The following is a 19,876-nucleotide window of genomic DNA, read 5'->3' on the forward strand; positions in this document are numbered from 1 at the left end:
CAATCCAAAAAAAAAAAAAAAAAAAACAGATCAGTAATAATTCATCTGTCAAAGTCTCCTGTGCAGACAATCCGTTCTTGAAAACTGTATATGTATGTTTCTTTTTTGTTTTGTTTTTTTTAAAGCAGGAAAGATGATTAATGCAGTCTCCGCCCATTTGGAAAAACTTGAAGCAACTTTACAAAATCACCAAAAATAGGTAATAAATACAGTATGAATAATAACACTTCTTTGACGTTTTCATGAAGAGTGTATCATTATGGATATGATGGAGTTTTGCTGCATTGACCCAGTAGAAATCAGGAAGTGAAAACCTAGTCATTGAAAACCTAGAATTAGGAGGTTCGAATGTTGGAACCTCAGAATGTTGGAATGTTGGAGGTCAGAATGTTGGAGCTTGGGTTTATATCAAAGATCAGGAATGAGAAATTGTCCCATAAAGAGATCAGAAAATGGTTAGACCTTTGCATTTTGAGGGCAGTGGTGGTTAAGGCTCTGGGTTACTGATCGGAAGGTCGGGGGTTCAAGCCCCAGCACTGCCAATCTGCCACTGTTGGGCCCTTGAGCAAGGCCCTTAACCCTCTCTGCTCCAGGGGCACTGTATCATGACTGACCCTGCGCTCTGACCCCGACTTCTTGACATGCTGGGGTATGCGAAGAAAAGAATTTCACTGTGCTGTAATGTATACGTGACCAATAGAGACTCATTATCATTATTTTATGATATTATGAGTCGGTAGAGAGAATGACACATGAGAAATGTTTTCGTCCATATAGCCATACACCCATTATTTCAATGCCACAGGTTAATTAACAGGAAACACTAATGCATATATTTCTCCACAGTATTAAACGCAAAAGGAAAGTATGATGGATGAAGTATCTACGGTCGCTGACACGTCAATCTCGAAAATCTCTTATCCAGAATCTTTTTTGTAAATTCATGCCCCCATACTGTAAATGTATCCCTTAAGCCATATCCACTTCTTCACTAATGTTCCACAAAAACTGGACTGGATGCAGTATGGGGACGATTTCTTTCCTTAGGAGCAATTTGATATCATTCCTCACCTTGGCCACGAATCTTAAACTTTAAAGGTGTGTGTGTATGGAATTGAGTTGAAGATAATAATAATTTGGCTATTTATTAAACCCTTAGAGCTTTTTTGTTCTTGAACGTACCGCCAACAGCGCACGTTACGTCCAGCTTTTATTATCTAAAGGCCTGCTAGTTTTTAATTAAGGTTTGGATTAAACCCATTCGATTCAAGTGGCCAGTCAAATAAGTTAATGGTGGGTTGTTTCCACCACTGTAACAAAAAGATGTTTAGAAACATCACAAACCCCAGGCTATGATTCACATAGCCCTGATACACATTTGGTCATTTAAGGCGTTTAATAGAGCTGTGATTAGACAACATTAGAGCACTAATTTGTGTGATGAAATGTAACAGCATTTCAAAATATTTGCCAAAAAGACACTGCACATGGGGCATGTAATTATGTTCGGTAATTACAATTCATTAGCCGTATCAGGTCCAAGTGGTTTTCTGTGCCCAGCCATAATTTATCTATTGGCTGGAATCTTGACTATAAGAGCGCTCTAAACCAGGGTTATGCAGATCTAAATTTGTAATGTGGCAGTTCTAGAACATTCCTTGCTTAGAAAGGTTTGCGCAAGCAACGAATAGGACCGAATAGCAACAACAGTTAATGTGTAAATATTAACGATTAGTTTAAGGCTATAAATCAGACGTTTGAATGTGATTGTGTATGTTTTGTCTAGTGCCATGGATGCTGATCAGATGAGGAGATGTCTGCTTTGCGCATGCAAAACGAATGCATACTTGCCATGTTGTGAGTTTGTTAATCAGACCATAGATGGTGATTGAAAACTCTCCCCATTTTGACTCGATGACTTTATAGCCCTGTAATCTCTGCTCCAACAAATAAGCCCTCTCCCCCACCCTCCCAGATAAGTTTATCAGCTGAAATACTTCCCCATCTTGACCAGCATCCACCGGTTCACGACCCCGTGATGTAAACATTTTATACGAAGTTGAAACGTCTTGGGTATGTAAGCCTATTTCTCTTTGGGCTGTTCAGGTTTCTGCAGTCATGGGTCATTTCACCAAAAAAAAAAAAAAAAGAAATATATAAATAAAATCCTCCTTGATTTATTTCTCCTGAGCATGTTCTCATATGATCTTTACTGATTCCAGAGGAAATTTACCTTTGTAGTATTTACTGCTGAGCTTGGAGAGAGATCCATTTTTGTTGTTTTGTGGCTGTGATTAAAGCGAACAGTTTAACTGCAAAAACATTTCACACATTTATGATGAGTCGTTTTTTTTAACCTGCTTCCAAATTTAAAAGGCAAATTCATATTCAGCCAAGTATGTTCTCAGGATCATTTATTGGCCTTAAATGTTTTTAACTTTGAAAGGTTATGGAGAGCGCAGATGGTTAAATATGAAGCACAGGACTAAAATTATATTCCTGGATCCAATGCAAGCCTGTTCCATTGTGAGATGATCTCATCTCCCCCCCAACCACTCCCCCACCCCCACCCCGCAGTCACAGGAAGTGGAAATGCTTAGCTTGTATTTGCTCGTAATGTGAGTGATTCTGTCATGGTGCACTGAGTACTTGATTATTTCTTAACCCTTAAGGTACAAACAGGAAAATGTAATTGGTTGTTATTATACACACTGGAAAACATGACAACTTTTCTGGAATTTAATCACTAGTGTTGGTTGTATTACATACAGGTCTTTTATGTAAGATGAAACCGGGGTATCGTTTTAAATACTATGTCCATAAAACCAAATATTCAGAATGGTGTCGCTTAGGATATTACAGATTTTGGGGACTTCTTTCTCGTTATGTGATGTACGTGTTATTTGTTATAAGACTGATTGTGTTGCAAAGTGTTATTTAAGAGGAACATCAGTGATCAGGAGTGGCACTGTAGTGGAGCGGGTAGCGTTACTGCCTGACAGCTTTTAGTCACCAGTTTGATCCAGAGCTCAAGTTACTGCCTGTGTAGAGTTTGGCATGTTCTCCGTAGTGTCTGTGTAAGTTTCCTTCAGGTTCTCTGGTTTCTCCGTTGGTGGACTGTCTACACCGGTGGTCACCAGCCCTGTTTCTTGAGATCTGTCTTCCTGCAGGTTTCATCTCCAACACACCTGTTTTAGTTGATTAAGAACTTACATTATTTTTTGTTACAGTTAAGCTGTGTTTTCTTTTCTAGACACTCAAAGCGTTTTACATAGTATGGGGGTGGGGTCTCCTCAACCACCACTACTACTGTGTAGCATCCACCTGGATGATGCGACGGCAGCCATAGTGTACCTGAACACCCACCACACACCAGCTATTAGTGGAGAACTGAACTGTAGCCAATTCAGAGATGGGGATTATTCCATGGCCATGATGGAGAAGGGCCAGTGGGGAAATTTCACCAGGACACAGGAGTTATTCCCCTACTCTTTACTAGAAGTGTTCTGGGATTTTTAATGACCACAGAGAGTCAGGACTTGGGTTTAACTTCTTATCCCAAAGACCGTGTGGTTTTTACAGTATAGTGTCACTCTACTCGGGCATTAAGCCCCACACAGACCGGTGAGCACCCCCTGCTGGCTTCACTAATACCACTTCCTGCAGCTTCCATCCAGTTACTGGGCAGGCTCAACTCTGCTTAGCTTCAGTGGGAAACCAGGTGAGAACTGCAGGGAGATATGGCTCTGGCAATGATTAGATGTTCAGGTGGCCACGATTATGCCTGGAGCTAAATTCTTAGGGAAGGTAGATCCCCAGGAACAGGGTTGGTGTCCACTGGTCTACACTATATTGCCTCATGATCTGGTGTGTTGCTGCCTCACACCCAGTGTTTCTGGGATCCAGATCCGCCAAGATAAAGTGGTTACTAAAGGTGAATGATAGAATATATGTTCAGGTAATGCAAGACACTAATGAGTCTTAATCTGTTGCTTAACATTTGCCGTGTTTTCATGAGTAGTTCTCAAAATAACACTTAATAACACAAAATATTACTTTGGACAATTTATTCGTTACTGGGGTTCACATTGAAGTGATATTTAAAAATAGTGGTTCTCAAATCAGTTCCCAGGGCCTCCAGACACTTTTTGCAACTCGCATATGGATATAGCAAAAAAAACAAACAAAAAAAACCCACTGGTTTAACCAACTGTCTAAGTGTGTATGTCTATCTTTTCTATTTGTTTTCGTGTTCAGCTCTTTCCATGTCAGCAGAAAGGTGTGTAGAAAAGTGGAGGTTGCTGTCACTTTGTTTCACCCCTCAGAAACCCTTTTAGCAAAATGTTTCCAACATGTACAAAATCTACTTCATATGTAGTCTGACTCTCGGTTATACACATCCACACATCACTGGTTGTTTCTTGCATTCAGAGGTCAGGCGTTTTAATAATAACACTTCTCCAAATTCTTCTGGGAATCAGATAATATTGGAGTAAGCTCTATTTTTATTTCGTTGTATTTCTCAGTTAGTGGAAGAAATTCACAAGTACACGCTCAGAAACGGCGCGTTTTGAACCACTCTAGTAGTACTCTCAAGGAGTCCTTGTACTTTTATCTGGGGGAATAGAAGTATCATTCAGGTACACAGTTGGACTCTGAAGAGTGCTGCCGTTGTACCTCTGAAGTGACGCATTGTTGGTACCTTGCTCTCCTTTTAACACTGTATCTCTCACTTAGTTTTTTTTATTTTTTTAAATCATTTTATCAATTCATTCATTTTTGCTTTTTACTTAAAAAAAAAAAAAAAAAAAAAACTGGTCAATAATAAATAATAAAGTGGTCATGAACACTCCTCTTGGAGATCATTCTTCATTTAGAGTTTAACTCCGAACCAGGAATATTGTCCATTCTGAAATATTGATAGACCTTGAGAAAGAAGTGTCCTTCAGTTTGGAATGACCAACCGACGGTTTTAAAGCACCCTGTGTTAGATTAATCATTCCACACTGTTAGTCCATCTGTTCTTTATTAAATCTTGTTTCTCCAGCATCAGTGCTTTGTTTTGGGGATCCTACCCCCTTCTTTTGGCTGCTTCCATTCCGGGTCGCCAAGGCGGATCACCCATCCGCATATTTTGATTCTGGCACAAGTTTTACACCGGATGCATTTCCTAATGCAGCTGTCCCCATTTTGCAGGCTTGGGACCAGCACTGAGAGTGCACTGGTCCATGCAGCCTTCCAGTAGCTGGGGTTGGTCCCCTGACCCTGAGTCAAACCCGGGCCGCTGTGATGATAACCCCCAGTCCACCCAGTGTCAGTGCTTTGTAATAATTTCCATCTTGGGAAAGTCTTCGAGACGGAGGACTTTACACTTTACATTTTCTCTGTTACATGACAAACTGTGATGGTGTTTTTTTTTTGTTGATTAATTTAGATAAAAAAGAGACTGTTGACATGAAATGTAACTATAAATAGACAAAAATGTATGATGTTCCTTAATTATTAATAATTTTAAAAAAAGTTGTTCAGGTATACGACGGGGACGGGAGACTTCAGGACACGCTGTTACTGGAAGAGCATCATCTTTGCGGTGGTAACAGCATCACACCACCTGGTTGCACGCCCTGATGTTTTATTGCTTGCGTGATTTTTTTAAAATGTTTTTATTGCGTGATTGTTGGTGATTCTGCAACTAGAAAACGTTGGCTTTAGCTTCAAAAGCAGAGTAGTCTCTGTGTAGGATGTAGCCTTTAAAGGGAGTATGGCTTAGTGATCTCTTCAGAATGTACCGCAATCTGAAACTGCGAAACCCAGATAAACACATCATCTGACTGGTGAAGGCGCTGACTGATTAGTTAGATCAAGTGTATCGGATTAAATTTGCAACTATAATTATACTGTAGCTTTCCTTTAGAGACTGATCTCATCCATGTTAACCTTCACAGTCTGTATTTCCAGTAACTACTTAACCTCCATAGGGTGGATGGTACAGAGCAGCAGGTATGTGGGCTTACATCTGTTAGCGTAGGTGTGGCTCTGTTCTCATGTCTGGGAAATCTGACACTATAGGCCTCTCTCCTTCCAGAAGTCCTCTTCAGAACTGGAGCACTTGAATGCTTGCTATCTTCAGGCAGTCTGTTTTAATTCCTAGAGGCATTTAAATGCAATAAAAGTGCAAATGGACCGTTTTTAATTAGTCACTGTTCTCTCCAGTTTCATGTTTACAGCGTATGGGGCTAATTGTTCCTGTGTACGCGATCGGCTTTTGTGCAAACATGCATGAATAAATCGCTCATGCATTAGGGATCGTGCACCATGAACCAGAGTGCTGCCACCCCCACGCTTCAGCATAGTGAAGTTCAAGGCTTCCATCGCCTCACCTCCTTACATAAACACACACATCCCAGGTGTTCGGTTTGCTAGCGCCCACACAGCACTTTCTCTGAATCTGAAATAACCCTCGTCTCCTCTCTTACTCCCACTCACTCAGTGATGAGGCTGAATCACGCATTTATGTGCAGGCTTTTCCTCTGAGGGCTCACGTGGAGCACCCTGCCATGCCATTACTCTTCTCCTCTAGCAAGCAATGATGTTTCATAAGATACACGCTTCCTTAAATCTGGCAAATCTAAGCCGAATCAAGCATTATGCAAACATTGATTGTGTTTGTGTAATGGGAAAGAACTAATAGTGTGTAGACGTGTGTTGATGTTATGCATGTTTTCATGTTGGTGTAATATTTCCATTCTGTCAGGTTGATTGTTAGTGTGATAATAACGTACATTGCACTGAAATGCTCGTTTCTTTCCTGTTTATTACAAGATGACTTTTCCTATTGTAATGGGCTAAATTCATTATGCAGATATTCCGGATCTGGTGTGCTGCTGCAAATTAAAAGCGATTATTCGTGCATTTTGAGAACTTGGTGTTCCAGACGATGGTATTTAGCCCAAGTGTGGAAGTCGCTCTCTTCACACCCACAGGAGCTTTAGAGCTGCTGTCAATCATTCCCACATCAAATGTGACTAAACAAATGGACGGTTTCTTGTTACTTCTACTGGAAAGAAAGCCAGTGTGTGATGGCGTTTCAGTTGTCTGTGATGAATTACTTTTTAAGGACATACAGTGAGTGCAGTGAGGGCAACCTTTATATCCTATAGGAACAAGACGTGGTTAAAGTCAACAAGAGTTGACTGAGAGCAAAGGAAAAATGATATAGGTTTTTTTTTTTTTTTTTAAGAATTACAATTTGTTTGCATTTATTTCGAATTTTCCCTAGGTTTGTCAGTCATTTCAGCACATATTTATTAAAGGAAAATGTTTTTAAACTGTTCTGTCCGAATGAGAATTATTTTTTTATTCAACAAAGACAAAGTTTCTCCTATATTGTTTGAGTGGAAAATATGAATGTGTGTAATTTACTTTACTTTTATTTTTAAGAATCATTTTTTGCTCTTTTTGTTTTGTTTTTTTTTTTTTTTTATTTATGAAGGGTAATTGTTCCAATTCCAATACAATTTCCCAAGGGCAAAATTGTAAACTGTAATATTGCCACAATTGCAAGTGCACACTGTGCTTTTGTTCCTGTTTATGTAATCCATTAGCACAAAGCATTTGATGAATAATTTACTTTGGGTTACAGGGTTGCTTTCAGAGTGACCTTGTCAATCAATATTACAATTGAAAATAAAGAGGAATGAGGAAAATGTACTTCTCTTCTGAATGCCCCATGATCTTCAGGAAATTCAGATGATACAATTTCCTGTTGAACATGTGACCCGTGGAATATTCTAGATAGTTCATAGGGGTACATGTGTTCAGATTACAGGATTTAAAAAGTACATTAATAAAAAAAAAACAACAAACAAACCTATAATGAATGAGTCATGGGAAAGGGTGTATCACAGATTAATGCCTCTCTCTCTCTCTCTCTCTCTCTCTCTCTCTCTCTCTCTCTCTCTATCTATCTATATATATCTATATCTATCTATCTATCTATCTATCTATCTATCTATATATATATATATATATATATATATATATATATATATATATATATATATATATATATATATATAATCAATTTTAAAGTAATTTAATGATCACAGATTTCAAGCTAAAGTGTTCTGATGGTGGACTGGGAACGGTAAAATGCTGTTTTCTAAATGTTTTATTAATGTTTTAAGTTATTTACCTGGGCTGCACAGTGCTGCAATGGGTAGCATTGCTGTCTTACAGTTCCAGGGTCCACAATTTAATCCTGAGCTTGGGTTAAAGTCTGGTTTACCAGTTTCATCCCAAAAATATTCCGGTAGGCGGATTGGCTGGACTAAATTGCCCCTAGGTGTAAATGAGTGTCTAGGTGGTGCACTGTGATGAATGGATGGACTGGCATCACATCCAGAGTGCATTCCTGCTTCACATCCAGTGTTCACAGGAAAGGTCCAATATCCACCATGACCCTGATCGCAAAACCATGAAATCCTGGAGGGACTGTGAAATGATTTATCAACTCGACTTGGATATGGGGAAAATTTGCCCTGCTAAAAAAAACCTCCCAAAACAACAGAAACCCGCATATAATTTGAAATGGTTTTAAGGGTTATAATGGGAATTATATCCGGTTTTAACAGTCCCTGTGGGTCTCTACTGGTAATTTATTGCCTTCTGCTGGCGGCACATTATGTCTAGAGGATACCATTAAGGACCGGTAATGATAATGGTTTTAGTGGTTAGCTGATGGCTTGTAATGGTAGTTGTAGTGGAAACCATTAGAATTTCTGTGATGGTTTATCTTTGGGTTGTTGTTGCTTTTCAGCAGGACGTGCTTACATGTGAATTTAATTCCTTTAGGGTTCTCTTACAAGTGGATAATGATGTTTGATCTTGTAAACACTGGTGCACTTTGAATTTGGGAAGGATTGTAGTGAGTCTGTGTGGGATCTGTTTGAGGTGGATGAGATCTGCAGCTGTTCTGTTTATTCGACCCCATCAGCTCTATTCATGTTTCTATCGGTGGAGGTCGCCAGGCGTACTCAATAGACAGATGGAGCGCACGCTGAACGTGTGTGTGTGAGAGAGAGAGAGAGAGAGCGAGAGAGAGTGAGTGAGTGAGGCAGAGAGAGCGAGTGTGTGAGTGTTCAGTCCGCTGTGGATGGGGATCAGCAGAGAGAAGCGAGGCTCCCACCCGACTCAACTCACTCTTCGTACCGCGCGCTGCAAAAATGGCGGCCGCTTCTTCCATGCAGCCGCCCACAGCGCCCGCCGTAGAGCGCCCGAATTCCCCCGTGCAGGACTCGGAGAGCCCCGAGAGCCGGCCGGAGGAGGACGGGGCTTCTGAGGACACCATCCTCCGGGACATGGCCGAGCTGGAGCCGGAGGAGATTGAAAGGAGGCTGGAGAAAACTCGGAGAGAACTGAGCAACAGGAGAAAGATTGTCATCAAGAACCTGCCGCAGGACGCCACTAACCAGGTACAGCGTCTTAACGCGCGCGCTTCACTACTAAATAGTACGGATAGTCGTTTTAGTATGGACCTACTGCTTCCTCACACTGTTTATCTAGTATGCTCTGTGGTTTCGGATGGAGACTAAGTGAGAATACATCTCCAGTCCGTACCGACAGGAAAGTTTGAAGTCGTATTTTTCAACATGGAAAGTTTTTTCTTTTTTTAATTTTATTTTAATAAATAAATAAATAATAAATTAATGACTTGTACTATAGTTTGTGCATTTTTTTCTCCCCTCTATACTGCAATATAGACACGTTACTCCCGATTAATAGAAATGCCACACAAACTACCCCTGATTCTGAATAGTCCATTTCTAAACCACTAAAAATATTGACTCTAACCCCATATAAAACTAGCACACACACAGAAATCAATCAAGATGAACCTCGACTCTGTGAAAACAAGCTGTGTCCCAGTTCATGTGAGGAGATCCACACAAGCTGTAGGAAAGCAAAATTGTGACATTAGCATCAAAATGAACATCAACCGAGAAATAAAGTTACTGAAAAATCTTCTAAAACTCGAATAAACCTTGTCGCTGAAACTATTTCAGTAAAAAAAATGCCAAATAAATGCTAAACAGAGCTTGTAAACATCATCTGTAGACTATCAAGGAGCAAAACAACAACAAGGTCTCCCATGTTAAAGTTCGACCCATTAAACGTCTAGCTAAGTTACTTTTCGATCATTTGGGTGGTTTATATGCGAATAGTCAGTAATGATGAAGAAAGAGTCTATTTTTACAAACATTTCTGTGTGTGAAAGTGCTATATTGGTCAGGAAAGTCTTTATTTGTTTCACACAAATAGAGGTTACCTCAGGTTCAGCATTCTGCTGTACTAGATAGGCCTAATATGTTCAAATGGTATGTTTATTCTGGTACCTTTCTACCAAATGTCAACCAAATGCCATGTACTTTCATTATTTTATACTTAAAGATGTGTAGATCATTTTTCTAAGCTGTTCTGTGTTTTATTTATTTGTCTGTCTGTTATGTATTGTAATACATAATGTGTCTGTGTAAGCAGGCATCAATACCTACAGTTTCCTTTCAGGTGCCGTCGTATAAGCATGTCGATTATGTGCTTTATTTCTCTTATACCACAATTTGTCATCGATTAAGATTTTTCATTCATTAATGAACTAGACAGCAACAAATAACCAAAAAAAAAAAACCTTTTACAGCTATGTTTAATGTTATGGAACGGCCACCAAAAAGTAATCACTTCCATTATAGCAGCTATAAACAATCATCACTTCACTAGCCGCTCTTTTTTTTTCCCTCTCTCTCTCTTGAGGTTAATAAGACAAAAAAAAAAAATTCAGTTTATGTTATTAAGGCAGTGTTACTAGTAGTCCTGAAGACTTTCGTGCGGTGGGAAACGTATGGACCATTACGAAGCACTGGCAATGGAAACTCCTTCCATAAATGTCTTACAGGAAGTTTCACAGAATTAAAGACTATGTTTTGTTTTGTTTTTTAAAAATCCCTTTATTATTTGCCTTGCATTATTGTAGTGTGCACCACACATGTCCCTGTGAAGAAAAATGTATTAGAATGACTGCATTAATACTTTATATAGTTTGATTTGTTTGAGCTGCTGTTATAGAAAATGAATCCACACCTTGGTCAAAAAAAAAAATCAATTCAGTTTAGTTCATTTTATCAGATTTTTAGCAAAGATTTAGCTGTGATTTGATTAACCCTGATCAGTTGGAGACACTATTTGTGTGAGTGGATCTGCGGGCCTTATTGAGCAGAGAGTAATATTTTTGGATCCATTGACAGCTCACTGAGATAATAGCAGCAGACATCTCATAAGGTCTATAGTAGACTCGTGCTCTCTTTAATCAGTAAAGAGGTTCTCTTGAAGATTGAATCGACTGAGGTGCTCTACCATGCCATGATTGAATTGAGATCGAGAATAATGCCAGGCTGAGCCTCCTAGATGAATATAAAAGCTGTTGTAAACCCATGCCCACGTCACAGCTGCTCTTGAGTAACACTCTTGAAACGGTTAGGTGTCAGATATACAGACCTGAGGTGAGTGGGTTACGCAGTGATGACTTATCAGAGAGGACACATGTCAGGCAAAGCACCTCCTGCTCCTATCTGTCTTTCCCTTCTGCTGTCCCTGTCAACCCCTCTCTCTCTCTCTCTCTCTCTCTCTCTCTCTCTCTCTCTCTCTGTCTTTCTCTTTCTTTCTTTCTGTGGTCACATTTATCAAGCAAAAGGCAAAGGGGTGTGGATTTAAACAATGGGGACGCTAGTAGCCTTACCCTGCAGAAAAAGTCTATAACAGACAAAGGGGACTATCCCAGTGGACTTGGGGCACAAGGTGGGGGATACCCTAGACGGGCTGCCAACCCATCGCAGGGCACAATCGCACACACATTCACCCACTATGTCCAGTTTGAAAATGCCAATCAGCCTACAATGGAGTCTTTGGACTGGGGGAGGAAACTGGAGTACCCAGAGGAAACCCCCGAAGCACAGGGTGAACATGCAAGCTCTGCGCACACAGGGTAGAGGCGAGTCTCGAACGCCCAGCCCAGGAGTTGTGAGGCAAACGTGCTAACCACTAAGTCACTGTGAAACCCCCCTCCCCCCACCCCCCATTCCTTCTGGCATAAACTCGCTCATTGGGAGATTTCTGGACAAACCATTGTCCATTCTTACTGACATATCTGTTATGTAAGATTTGCATAAGATATAGCACACACTGCATCCTTCCTTCTTCACTTCAGGCCTGGAGACTGAATAAAATTCTGTTTGTTTCATCAGACGTTTTGGATTTTTGTCTTGTTTTATTGTAATTTGGGTTTAAAACCCTTATCTGTCATGCTCCCTTTTCACATAACCTTCTCCTCTGTAGGTTTCGTGTGTGTTTAATTTACCCTAATTTATTTTTGACATGACTAGCTCCTCATAACCAGTGCACCTTGGTGTGGAAATCTCATGAAATGAAATAAAATATTCAGAATAGGTATCTTGAGTGATATTGCACAAACCAAAAGAAATGGAAAAGGCTAATGGCAGATTAAAGGAGGGTGATTTTTCATCATTATGCTTTAGAAACAGGAACTTCTATAAAATAAATAAATAAATAAATAAATAAACCTTCACATACTCTTCTTAATCTTATTTGTCTTCATTGAGCTCATGCTGATTCTGAAATTGTCACTGTTGTGAAGTTTGTGAGCTATCGGCAATAAGGGGTTGTTGAACAGCATGGCTTCCCAGAAAGCATCACACTTTCTTTTTGTCTTGGTGCTGAAGAGACTGCTGTTTCTTTGACTCTCTTGCTGATACAGAGCTTCATATTTTTTAATATTTTAATCACTGAGATGATCAATCTGAGAGCAAAAATATCATTATTTACTGGCTACACAACCCTGGTGTGTGTGTACTGGAGACCGTGACTCAGAAAAAAATCCAGCAGCTCAGTCACATTGGGTTTAAAGTTCTACATGAAAATGCGTAACACAAAAAGCTCTCAAAGCTCTGCACAGCTCGTCAATGATTCTGTTATTGAAGCAAGCTCTAGCTGAGGATTTCCATAATGCACTACAAGTGTACATCAGTTTTAACAGGGCAGTGACTGCGAGCAGCAATTTCAGTTCGAACTGTAACATTTATAAGCTTTAAGTCATCAAATTAAGTCTCTCGTCCGCCAGAGAGAGGAAAATAAGTGCTAGCTTGTAAATCGAAAACGTTGACGTCGTTGCCGTTTTTGTAACGGTAATTCATGACAATCCTGTAATTTCGGAAAACCGTTCACGTCCAAGTCGTACTCCTGAGCGCATGTAAATTTACGTAGTCAGTCCGTACACGATGACTACGTTATTTTGTGATTGATGGAGTTTTGTGAGCATCACCAAATGCAAATTTACGGGCGTCTGGTTCTCAACATACGCACACAAGTAGGAAAAAAAAATCTGGGAAATTTTTTACTTGGTTTGGCTTACGTGTACATTCACACATGACTATTAAAATGGAAAAATGACACCCACTATGTTGAGAACCAGTAAAAAGTACAAAAACAAAACAAAAAAAAAACACGGTTATCCCATTATCTAACGCAGCGTCCTGACTGACTGTGTATCGTCACCTTTTACTGGAAAAATGTATAGAAGAGGCAAAGTGTGCTCAACATCATATCAATATAAGGTAGGATTAACACCTTTTACTATTATTAGGAACTTTTTTTCCTCTAGTGATAGAACACTTCCTGAGAGACATTAAGAACTAATGTTCTGAGAGATGCTAATGTTGCATTAGGGAAATATCTGATTTACTCTAACTATAGAGTACCATTCCATGGAATCCATGGTCATATGTAGTGTAAGCATTGTGTGAACGTCAATGGCATTTAAAAGAGCAGGATTTAGCAAAGCGAGATGAAGATGCCCTGCAGTGACTTCACCGCTCATCTGACAAAGATGTCTGGTGCCCTTCTGTCTATAGTTAGAGTAAATCTGATATTTCCCTAATGCAACATTAGCATCTCTCAGAACATTAGTTCTTAATGTCTCTCAGGAAGTGTTCTATCACTAGAGGGAAAAAAGTTCCTAATAATAGTAAAAGGTGTTAATCCTACCTTATATTGATTTGATGTTGAGCATACTTTGCCTCTTCTATACATTTTTCCAGTAAAATTTGGAAGTAAATAAAGATACGGTTGATGCATTGATTTCATTCAAGATGTAAATGTAGTCATTGCTGTGGTATTAAAAAATATAAAACCTAATAATACCTTGAATTGTATCATGTTACATTTTTGTTTCAAAATGTAAATATCATTCAAATAATGCCTTGAAGAATTTAACTAGGAATGTTTTAGGTGTTGGCAAAAATTATATTGCGATACTTGAAGGCATTTTAATGCAAAACTATGTGTATCTTAAATACTTAGTTTTGCAAACGAAGCACCAATAAAGCAGTGAAGCTGCATAAAGAAAAAGTTTCATATTAACAGAACAGTTGACACATTAAGCATGGAAAAAAACGGAAACGTGAAATCATTGATGCAAAAATAGACTTAAATAGATTTTTCAAATCAGTTGCTTGCTATTGCACTGTCATATCGCCAGGACTAGGAGTCTTATCACAGGGAGGCAAGATTGTGGATTTGGGTAGTGTTTAGAATATCACGTTTGAAGGCAGCACTTTTGTGGAAATGTGCAAGCTGACTGTGCAGGAATGTATCATTCTCACTGTGTGTGTGTGTGAGTCTACAGGCCAGAGGCAAGGATATATAACTCTCAAAGTGTACCTTGCTTTTTCCAGATGTTGAAATTATTGCAGCATGATTATACTTTTATAGAGTATTCTAACAGTACAAACACACACACGTTGCTGAGCAGAATCCTCTTGACATTTTAATCCATACCCATCATGCCTCAGTGTCTCCCAGCCAGGCTTTCTGCCCATTTAAGGGCCATTACAGTGTGCGTAAAGCAGCTGGGCTGGGGTGATGCTGCAGCTTTATCCTGATGCAGGAGTCTCTGTGGCTCTGATTACATATGAAGCGAGACGACTGCTTTCTCTCTGGGAGCTCTGGGAAAGTGAATTACCGAATACTTGGCTCCATTTACCTAAGCCTGAGATAGAATGGGAGAGAATGAAATTGATGCACTGTGAGTGAGGAGTTAAAGGAACACTCTGTTGTTGTTTTTTTTTCCTACCTAAACTATTATCTACTGCATCTCTAGTACTTCATATTTCAGATGATGAAGGACAGGGGAGAGCACGGTGGCTTTGGGGTTCGGACATTTGCCTCGCACGTTCAGGGTCGGGAGCTTGACTCCCACCGTGGCCCCGTGTGTGCAGAGTTTGCATGTTCTCACCGTGCTTTGAGGGTTTCCTCCGTGCATTCTGGTTTCCTCCCCCAGTCCAAAGACATGTCTTTGTAGGCTCATTGGCGTTTCCAAATTGTCCATAGTGTGTGATTGTGCCCTGCGATGGGTTGGCACCCCGTCTAGGGTGTCCCCCACCTGTCCACTGGGATAGGCTCCAGTCTCCCTGCGACCCTGTGTAGGATAAGCGGTATGGAAAATGGATGGATGGAGATTTCCAAGGACAAACATGTTTCATATACTGAGAAAAATCCTGGAAAACTGAAACGACCCCATTCCATGAGTACATGTTTAAGATAGGTGACTTTAACACAAATCCAAACCTACAGTCTGTAGTAAAGGTGCTGTAATGAAAGAAAGTCTTGTCAGCGCTGTTCTTATGTAGTTTTATGCAGCTAGTTTGATGTAGTTTTTTCCAACACTGGAGTTATACAGCAGAAAGTGCTTGCGGGTTCATGCACTTTTCGTGATGTCCACGTACAATTAGAGTTAAACTGACTACACTGGGAAAACATTACCACAGATTCCTTCCGCTACAGAAGCAGGTCGTCTCTGAAAGCATGAATTATACAAGCTTCATGTACACACATCCTTGACCCATGAATTCATGAAGGATTTGCTGTAAGGCTGCATTCGACTTGCATCGGAAGTCAGAACTCAGAATTACATCATTTTTGACCTTGAGCTACAAAGTGGGGAAAAAACATGGATGCCTCGATAGTTCATCTTTTGTCAGCTACAAGCTATCCAGCTTACTGTTATGAGTGATGTGTGATATATACCCCCTCTTGAGGAGGTAAGCAGCAAACTGTATAGTCAGTGTTATAGATTTAACAAGCGAATGTTTTCTTGCCCCGTCCCAACTTTTCTGAGCCGTGTTGCGGCCGTCGAATTCAAAATGACCTTATTTTTTCCTTAAAATGGTGCATTTCTTCAGTTTAAACATTTGATATGTTTTCTACGTTCTACTGTGAATAACATATGGGTTTATGAGATTTGCAAATCATTGCATTCTGTGTCTTATTTACATTTATTTACAGTTTTACGCAGTGTCCCACCTTTTTTTAGAAATGGAATTGTAGGAATTCTACTCAAGTAGGAGTTGAGGAGGTGTTTTCTTTGCTTTTTCCTAGTCGGAGGATAGAGATTGAGTTTCTTCCTTCAGTTAAATGCAGCATAAAATTATGATGGTCAACAGCCTTCCTTTATAAGAAAGTTTACATTTTTCATCCATTATATGGGAGTTTGTAGGAAACAGGTTTCTGGATCTTTTTCCCCAGAAACATAAGATAAAAACTCTCTGGTCTGATACGTCTCTCTCTCTCTCTCACCACTTTCACCCCACCGGCCTCATATTACAGAACCGGCGCCATCGACGTGACCAGTGCAACTCTCGCCATCCCTTCATAAAAGATTTAAGCGCATCCTGTTTGTTTTCTGAACTTAGCTGTAATATACACGCCCATTCACACTTCTCTCCAGGTTAACCGTACTACAAATGCATCCAGACAGCAAGACAAGACATGCTTTCAGGCGACGACTGAAAAACACCATTATAGACAGACATTATAGACCTCGACTGGGAATCTTTAAAGCTGGCAAAGGTCATTGCAATCTTGTACAAACAACCCGTTCCCAGGAAACAGCGCAAAGAGGCGGTGACTAAAACCATCTGTGTTTAAACCTCTGGACAATTTTACCTGAAATTCATCCATAGTGAAATTCCTGGTACTGTTGTGTTGAAATTATTCATTCATTTACATTTACGGCATTTGGAAGACTCTCTTATCCAGAGCGACTTACATTTATCTCATTTGTACAACTGAGCAGTTGAGGGCTTTGCCCAAGGGCCCAACAGTGGTAGCTTGGCAGTGTTGGGCTTGAACTCCTGACCTTCTGATCAGTAACCCAGAGCCACCACCACTGCCATTCAGGGCCACGATAGATCTGGAGCCCATCACAGGAATACTGGGCACAAGACAGGAATACATAATCATATTGGTCAGATGATGTTATAATTTCTATATAACTTACACTTGTACGTATAGCAGATGCTCCACATAAACTGATAAAGAAGTATGATGTATTTTTCCATCCGTCCATTTTCCATACCGCTTATCCTACACAAGGTCGCGGGGAGCCTGGAGCTTATCCCAGGGAACTCGGGTCACAAGGCCACAGACACCCCGGACAGGGTACGAATCCATCGCAGGGCACAGTCGCACACTACGGACAATTTGGAATTGCCAGTCAGCCTACAACGCAAGTCTTTGGACTGTGGGAGGAAACCGGACTACCCGGAGGAAACCTCCGAAGCACTCGGAGAACGTGCAAACTCCTCGCACACAGGGTGGAGTAGAGGTTCAAACCCCCAACCCAGGAGGTGTGAGGCAAACGTGCTAAACTCTAAGCCGCCATGCCCCCCTGATGTATTTTTAATAAATAAATGTTATTAGTGTTGGCACATTGCTGTGGTATAAGAGGAATTAAACACTCTAGGGTATACTGTTGGAAAAATCAGCTTCGGGGTGTAATCAACGTTGTTGATTATTTTCCTGTGAAAGCGTGCCTCATCTAAAGGCAGTAGATGCATTCGTGACAGCTTATTATCACTCGATTTTATTCGAGTCATTTATTTGTAAAACAGTACCAGGAATTTCACTATGGATGAATTTCAGGTAAAATTGTCCAGAGGTTTAAACACAGATGGTTTTAGTCGCCGCCTCTTTGCGCTGTTTCCTGGGAACGGGTTGTTTGTACGGGATTGCAATGAAATTTGACAGCTTTAAAGATTCCCAGTCGAGGTCTATAATGTCTGTCTATAATGGTGTTTTTCAGTCGTCGCCTGAAAGCATGTCTTGTCTTGCTGTCTGGATGCATTTGTAGTACGGTTAACCTGGAGAGAAGTGTGAATGGGCGTGTATATTACAGCTAAGTTCAGAAAACAAACAGGATGCGCTTAAATCTTTTATGAAGGGATGGCGAGAGTTGCACTGGTCACGTCGATGGCGCCGGTTCTGTAATATGAGGCCGGTGGGGTGAAAGTGGTGAGAGAGAGAGAGCCGTATCAGACCAGAGAGTTTTTATTTTATGTCTGCACAGGAAAGGTTACATGGTGTAATAATGTCTGTACACAGACAGAACCTAAAGGCAAACGTCCACCCACTGTAACGTGCCTGATTGGGACATGACTGTCCTGACAGCCGATATAGAGCATGTGAGGAAGAATGTTTAGGCAGCAGCATTACAGCCAGCAGCCCGATATTTACGCCAGTCACTTTCGGCCTGCTGGAAACTACAGACATCTCTGTTTTACCTCTCGTACCAAAACACACATTGGATCTGGCAGCAGCGTTTGCTGTCTGTCCTTAAAAGGTAGCAGGAAGAGATGTGTCTCTGTGTGTGTGTGTGTGTGTGTGTTTCTGTGTGTGTGTGTGTCTGTGTGTGTGTGTGTTTCTGTGTGTGCGCGTCTGTGTGTGTGTGTGTTTCTCTGTGTGTGTGTGTGTGTGTGAAAGTGATATAGATCTGTAGCACACAGTGAACTCTGTGTTTGATGGAGTTCAGTTTACACTGATTTACATAATTTACATATCTGCAGCACTGACACTTTAACGTATGAACATCACTTCTCCATTAAGCCTCTGCACTAATAATGATGGAGACTAGGGGTGTGTGTGTGTGTGTGTGTGTGTGTGTGTGTGTGTGTGGGGAGCTGCCAGTTGTAGAGAAGAGCATTCTAAAGAGCAAACACTTGGAACAACCTGGTAATTAAAGCGAGAAGTCTCACTGCTTTAGGTTTTAATTGTGTGTTAAAAGCACACCGGAGGTTAAGTAAAGACTTTTCACATGTTTGCCAACCTTGTGCAGGGAACACTACTCATCTCTCTCTCTGTCTGTCCGTCTCCATCTCTCTCTCTGTCTGTCCGTCTCTCTCTCTCTCTCTGTCCGTCTCTCTCTCTCTGTCTGTCTGTCTGTCTGTCTCTCTCTGTCTGTCTGTCTGTCTGTCTCTGTCTCTCTCTCTCTCTCTGTCTCTCTCTGTCTCTCTGTCTGTCTCTGTCTCTCTGTCTGTCTCTGTCTCTCTCTCTGTCTGTCTCTGTCTCTCTTTCTCTCTGTCTGTCTGTCTGTGTCTCTCTGTCTGTCTGTCTCTCTCTCTCTCTCTGTCTGTGTCTCTCTCTGTCTCTCACTCTGTCTGTGTCTCTCTCTCTGTCTCTCACTCTGTCTGTCTCTCTCTGTCTGTCTGTTTGTCTCTCTCTGTCTGTCTCTCTCTGTCTGTCTGTCTGTCTCTCTCTCTGTCTGTCTGTGTCTCTCTCTCTCTGTCTCTCTCCTTCTCTGTCTGTGTCTCTCTCTCTCTATCTGTCTCTCTCTGTGTGTGTCTCTCTCTGTTTCTCTGTCTCTCTCAGTCTCTCTCTCTGTGTCTCTCCGTCTGTCTGTCTCTCTCTCTGTCTCTCTCGGTCTCTCTGTGTGTGTGTCTCTCTCTCTCTCTCTCTCTCTCTCTCTCTCTCTCTC

The 19,876-nt window shown here is 40.8% G+C and overlaps 1 protein-coding gene across 1 annotated transcript in view; it reads left to right on the forward strand.

Annotated features, from left to right (window-relative positions):
- The first annotated feature begins 8,281 nt into the window (after positions 1-8,281).
- The window catches only part of raver2 (ribonucleoprotein, PTB-binding 2), a 95,222-nt gene continuing 83,627 nt past the window's right edge, over positions 8,282-19,876 (forward strand). Inside the window, exon 1 of the mRNA XM_053635972.1 lies at positions 8,282-9,473. Coding sequence (XP_053491947.1) covers positions 9,225-9,473 — 249 coding nt within the window. The 5' untranslated portion in view covers positions 8,282-9,224. The remainder of the gene's footprint in view (positions 9,474-19,876) is intronic.

This window comes from Ictalurus furcatus, chromosome 11 (genome assembly GCF_023375685.1).
Source record: "Ictalurus furcatus strain D&B chromosome 11, Billie_1.0, whole genome shotgun sequence".
Classification (NCBI taxonomy): domain Eukaryota; kingdom Metazoa; phylum Chordata; class Actinopteri; order Siluriformes; family Ictaluridae; genus Ictalurus; species Ictalurus furcatus.